Source organism: Chrysochloris asiatica, unplaced genomic scaffold (genome assembly GCF_000296735.1).
Source record: "Chrysochloris asiatica unplaced genomic scaffold, ChrAsi1.0 scaffold00303, whole genome shotgun sequence".
In the NCBI taxonomy this organism is placed as follows: domain Eukaryota; kingdom Metazoa; phylum Chordata; class Mammalia; order Afrosoricida; family Chrysochloridae; genus Chrysochloris; species Chrysochloris asiatica.
Window position 1 is genome coordinate 363656 of NW_006408821.1, and position 6766 is coordinate 370421.

Below are 6766 nucleotides of genomic sequence, written 5' to 3' on the forward strand. Positions count from 1 at the left end.
AGTATAACATGAGATGATTTTAATCTTTATCTGTAATTAATACAGGAGTCTTAGTGTGGTGCTGTAGGATAAACACTGGACTGCTAACCATACGGTAAGTAGTTCAAACCAACCAGCTGCTTCTTGGAAACCCTGTACAGAGGGTTGCTATGAGTTGGAATCAGCTTGACGGCACTTAACAGCAACAAGAATTAGTACACAGGATAAGCACTAGACTGCCAAATGCAAGGTCGGTGGTTCAAAACCATCAGCCACTCCTTGGAAACCCTGATAGGGTCCCTGTGAGTCAGACCGGTTTGATGGCACTTAACAACACATTACATTTTTATTGAGAAAACAGAAGCAGTTTATGTGTTCTACCAGTACATCAACTATCACTGGTTTTAGCTAAAAGTGGTGGCTGGCACATTTCTGTGATTTTAATACAGGTAGATTAGGTATTAAAACTTGCTATTAAAGATAATATCAAGACAAGTTTCATTAACAAGGAAACCATGATTCCAGGAGAGAGGGGCTTAATAAGCATTTTTCAAAAGTATGTATAGGATGTTGCTGAGGCATGCTTTATGCCTGTTTTATTCCTCCAAACACTACCTTACACATACATAGGGTCTTCCTCAAAGTACAAGTTGAGTGATTACCCACTGGTTGATTGGTCAACTGAATAAACTTTCACGATATTTTAAGTAATTTGGTAAAATTTTCTGATAGAAAAAATGGTCAATCATAAAGTTAAATAGTGAAAAATATCTTTCCCTTCTTTTTTGTAACAGTGTTTATTTAGATTTGAGATCTGGAAAGAATTTTTATGTGTACTAAAGATGTGGGTGGAAGGGGATTTCCTTTGTGGTAAGAGAGTTAGTTCAAATGTATGTTTTGTTGATCATGATAGAGAGGAGGAAATGTGGCATGTATGCAGAGTTATACAATCCCTAAAACAGCTTATTGAATGGCTAACTTCCTTTGATAACTAGCAATTAATATATAACACTCTAATGAAGAAACCATATTCATTGTGGACTTACGCTGGCATAGGGTTCAGTACACCCATGTAATCTTCAATTGTTTCCTGCTTGTTTTCAACAAATGTACTAGGTAGCGGCTTTGTCTCAATCCTCCTTTTCTTTTCCCTTTCTAGGACTTCATGCAGTCTAATTACTTGTCCAGGTAGGAGTGACACATGCTGAGGAACTGACAGCTGAAAACAAAAGAATAACCAAGAAAGACAGCAAAATAATTTGCTGATATTAACAAAGGTGGACCTGATCAAGCCCTAACCAGCTTCTGTTACCTGACAGATGATTTCGTACACTCACCAGTGGAAGTTCTTGGTCTGGGGTAGGTGTCTTAGATCTGCCTTTAAACCAACTAAAATGTAAAACAGGATCTTCTTTTGGGTTTGTTCCCAAAGCAGAGTACCCCACCCCAACTCTTGGTGACCTCAGATGTGCAGAGTAAAACTGCTCCATAGGGTTTTCAAGGCTGTGATTTTCAGAAGCATATCACCAGGCCTGTCTCCAAAGGCACCACTGGGAGAGTTCAAACTGCCAACCTTTCAGTTAGTAGTAGAGTGCTTAACCATGTGCAACACCCAAAGACTCCTAATGAAAGAGCTTGTTGTTATTAAGTGTCTTCTAGTCAGTTCTGACTCCAGAGAACCCTGTATAGGATTTCTGATGCTGTGCATAGTCGCAGAAGCAGAAAGCCTCATCTATCTCCCATGGAATGGCTGGTGGGCTCAAATGGCTGAACTTGTGGTTTGCAGTCCAGTGCTTATCCTTATTAATTACCTGTTTTGTCCCACATGTGGTATTTCACATTCTCATAGCATGGCTATAAGATAGGTATTGTTACCAATATTTTACAAATGAAAAAAAAAAATCTCAGATTAAATGAAAAGCCAAGGTCACATACCTAGTAAATTTTGAAACCAAGACAAACATAAATTTATGATTCAAAAGCAAAGTCCCACTTCTTTCAATTATAGTCTATGCTTTTCAGACTTTTCCACTAAAGTGCTCCTAAAACCACAATATGAATGTACACACAGACCATACCCACAAACAACATTTATAGGGAACAAAATGCAAAGCAACTTATCTTCTCTTCAAAATTCACATTAGTTTTGTTTTGTAGCACTGGACTGTGAACCATTAGATCGGTGGTTCAAACCTACCAGCGGCTCCTCAAAAACCTGTATAAGGTCACTCTGAGTCAGAATAGACTCCATGGTACTTAACAACACATCTCTAATATATAGGCAGTCCTCAGATTACAAACTGCTGATTTACTGACAGTTCTTAGTTGGCCTTTAATGTTGTGTGTAAATTTGCCCTCACTTTGACAAGATTGACTCACAATAACCTTCACTTCCTGAACCTGGAGCTTTTAAATCATTGGAAATGCTTCCCAGCCTTTTCTTACACTAAAGTAAGGCTAAATAAGAAGCCTATTCATCTATTTGGATTTACCTACAAATTCTTAAAGTCATAGTTAGGAATGGATCACATTCAAAACCCAAAGACAGCCTATATCTATATATGTGGAGAGAGAGTCCTAGTGTGGCGCTGTGGGTTAATGCACTAGATTGCAAAGTCGGTTTGAACTGCAAGGTTAGTGATTCAAGCTCACCAGTCGCTCTACAAGGTTGCTATGGGTCAGAACCAACTTGACAGCACTTAACAACAACAACAACAACAACTATATATATATATATATGTATATATATATACTTTTTTTTGATTCTTCAGCTAAGACAGAAGAGATAATTTATTGTACACATAATACATTCAGCCACAAGTGAGAACTGAGGACAGAACTAGTCCATAATGTCATATTTCCAGGATAAAGATTAAAACGAACTGAACTGGTACAGCAAGAAGGGTCTCAGACGTTTGCAGCATTCATCGAATGGCGGTGAAAGTTCTAGATCTACTGAGCCAGAAGTTCTAGATAGTAGCAAGTAGTCAACTTGTAACAGTGTATTCCATATTCCTGCTGCTGTGGCTGCACACGCTAGCATTTACTTGGACTTCTGCCTCATCTTCTTCTTTTGTGCGTCAGCATGCACATTCGTTTCTTCCTTCACTTGGCTTTCTTGCTTCAGAAGCTTCTAAGGTCAAGAGCTCAATACATATTTTAATATAAAATAATATTCTGTTTTCTTACCTCAAGGGCAAAAAAAATTGGAAAAGAAATTTTGGACCAAAACATCAAATATAATTTGTATATATCAGGAAGATGCACCACCATATATCCACTAGTTTTAGCTGCCTTGTGGAAGCTAAAAACTAAGAGTTTCTTATGTCTAGTCCAAAAGAGCATGGCTGCTACCTAGCATGTGATTTAATAGGAAAAAGTTTAAGATAGTAAGTACCTTAGCTTGTAGAAATAGAAATGGGTTTATTTCTATACATTTATGTATAATCAACAGTTCCTGCTTTCTAACGCTTGCATTTTAGACAAGCAGACACCTGGTTATCTGAAAGCCCATTAGGCAGGGATTGATTCCCTCAGACCTGTGACATTTGCCTTCTTAAGCAAACTAACATCTCTGAGAATAAAGAATTTTGAAGGACATTTTAATGTACTTTTGAACAAATAACTCACCCAGACTTTTTTGGACTCTGTTCCCTTCTCACTGTAAAACCTTGATGCTGTTACATATCTTTCAGACATGCAGCTTAGGTTGTGTGTTTCCTGATCTACAAATTGTTTATCAAATAATAGGTGTGGTGCTTTAGAATCAACAATGGATTGTAAACCACAAGGTCCACAGTTCAAACCCACCAGCTGCCCCTTGGAAACCCTATACAGGGTCACTATGAGGAAGATCCCCAGCAAGATGGATTGGCAATGTGGCAGTATCAGTGGTCTCAAGCGTGGCAACAATTGTGAGTTTGGCCCAAGACCAGGCACTATTTTGTTCTGTTGTGCATAGGGTTGCTCTGAGTCGGTACCAACTCGATGGCACCTAACATAACAACAACAACAAACAAACACGGAAGGTTTTCATAGTCTTTAAAGTATTATTGATCATTGTGTTTTTTGTGGGACTGGCAATCAAAGTACCTCATCATAGTTACTACAGTGACTTTATTTAAAATAGCATCTTGCTGCAACAGTTAAATATATGCAGTAGATCTTACTGATTTTATGCCACAGAGTTGAACACATAACGAATTCTGAGGCTCATCAAACAAATATTTAAAGGTGACTTAAATTTTGATGGTACCTCTTGTTTTATTGTCTATGGAATTTAGAAAATCCATCTCAGTTAGCATTTTATAAATATATGTGAAGTGAATAGGAAAAGAATCACAAGGTATTTTAGAAGATGCTACATAAGCTACAAATATCAAATTCACAAAGGACCACTGTTCCCAAGAATCAGACCAAAAATGAGCTTAGTTTGTCCTATTATTCTCTAACACATTGCTCTGTTTATTTTCTTAATAACAATATGAAATTATCTTATTTGCTTACTTTTTTATTTTCTCTTTCCCTTGCCCCTAACCCCACAAGGATATAAATGACATGAGTAAATTGTCCCTTATTTGGTGTATTGTCACCTTCTTTCAGTATGCATACATATACTAGGTATTCAGCAAATATTTGCTGAATGAATGAATGAAGCAAAAATAATGACCTTCCTACCTCTGTTACTGTAAGAATAAAGCCTCTCCATTCTTCCCCACTTTCTGTGTTCTCTGTCTGAAAATGAAGACAGAAACAGGTAAAAAAAAACGAACAAAACACTCAAATCACTATGAATATTAATTCTTTTATTAACTTCACATAACTTTGGAATTTCATATGTGTATTATGTGGCTCAACATATATAATCTAACAAAATTCAGTAAGATTGACAAAGCTCAGATTCTTCTATTGAAGCATATTGCTTTAAAAAGTCTATTTTAATTTTATAAATAACTTAAAATCAGAAAGTAAGATAACATGTCTTTTCCTTCTTTCTAGAATTATTAATGTATATTTGTTATGAAGTGTTTTAATACTATTTTCTTTTATAATGAGACAGAAGGCTTTCATGAGATCAAAAGAAATGGATGATCTCTGGCTACCATTACTGAACATTTTGTTCAAAGATTCTATAGAAAAATCCTGATTAAAAGGGACAAAAGGGTGTAACAGAATTTCACATTATCCTGGAATCCAGATCTTCTGGAACCATTGAAACTGGATAAACCGATAAAACTATTGCCCTAAAGGAATTTTTAAACTTTACATTTGAAAAAACCCTGAAGTCTTTTTAAAACCAAACAATTATCTTAACTAGTGAAAAAATGTCTGCCTTGAGTATTATGCTCTTTTAAGGTCTATCTGTATGGGATCAAACTGACTACAGCAATTTAAAATATCAGACATGGAATTTAGGGGGAGTGATTTTATGTTAACGGAGAAGGGAAAACTCACAAGAAAAAAAAAGGTAAAAACAGTTGTGTAACTTGAAGAACACAGTCAGTGTAACTGAATTTTACATGTAGAAATTGTTGAATTTGTGTATATTTTGCTGTGTTTAGTCTCAACAATAAAATAAAATAATTTGCCTTTAAATAAGATAAGTATCAAACTTTAATCTGTTTTTTTCCTAAACAAGTCAAATTGTATAAATTTACCTAACTCAAAAAATTTTTTTAATGTTAGCAAACATTTTTGCAGTATGTCAATTCATTGTTACTTTACTAGTGGTTCTTAACATTGACTAAGTTAAATTAGGAACAACCAGGAATAAGCTATATAGTTCATGCCGTTGTTGTTGTTGTTAGGTACCATCAAGTCAGTACTGACCAATAGCGACCCTATGCACAGCAGAAAGAAACACTGCCTGATCCTGGGCCAGCCTCACTAATATTGCCATGCTTGAGTCCATCGATGCTGCCACTTGACCAATCCATCTCATTGGGGGTCTTCCTCTTTTTCTCTGACCCTCCACCTTACCAAACATAATATCCTTCACCAGTGACTGCTCCCTCCTGACAATGTGTCCGAAGTATGAGAGACAAAGTTTGGCCAGTGAATAAGGACGACAGTAGAAGAATTGATACTTTTGAGTTATGGTGTTAGAGGAGAATATTGAAAGTGCCATGGGCTGTCAAAAGAACAAACAAATCTGTTTTGGAAGAGGTGCAGCCAGAGTGCTCCTTGGAGGCCACGATAGCCAAACTTCATCTCTCATACTAAGGACATATTGTCAGGAGGGACCAGTTGCTGGAGAAGGATATCATGTTTGGTAAGGTGGAGGGTCAGAGAAAAAGGGGAAGACCCCTAGTGAAATGGATTTGCAAAGTGGCAGCATCAATGGACTCAAGCGTGGGAACAGTAGTGAGGTTGGCCCAGGATCGGGAAGTGTTTCGTTCTGTGCATGAGGTTGCTATGAGTTGGTTACGACTCGATGGCACCTAACAACAACAACAATTTTTATTAGCAATAATAATATCAGCCGACATCTATTTAGTGGTCATAAAAGATACTCAATAAATATTTGTCGAATGAACAAATCTCAAAAAAGAAAAAAAATGGTACTTTTCTAAGACAGTCCATGATATTAAATCAATAAATACTTGTGAAATGCTTAGAACACTTATGTCCACTAAAGTTAATCAAGGAGCTCTGGTAGTGTAGTGGTTACGAATCGGGCTGCGAACCTTAAGGTCAGCGGTTCGAAACTACCAGCTGCTCTGGGGGAGAAAGATAAGGCTTTCTACTCCCATAAAGATTTACCCCCTCGGAACCCCTATACAGGGTC

At 36.9% G+C, this 6766-nt stretch overlaps 1 protein-coding gene across 1 annotated transcript in view; it reads right to left on the reverse strand.

Moving 5' to 3' along the window:
- STAP1 (signal transducing adaptor family member 1) overlaps window positions 1-6766 on the reverse strand; it is a 63505-nt gene that overhangs the window by 22570 nt on the left and 34169 nt on the right. The window contains exons 4-5 of the mRNA XM_006874817.1: window positions 4657-4713; window positions 1026-1198 (exon numbers count right to left, since the gene is read on the reverse strand). Coding sequence (XP_006874879.1) covers window positions 1026-1198; window positions 4657-4713 — 230 coding nt within the window. The remainder of the gene's footprint in view (window positions 1-1025; window positions 1199-4656; window positions 4714-6766) is intronic.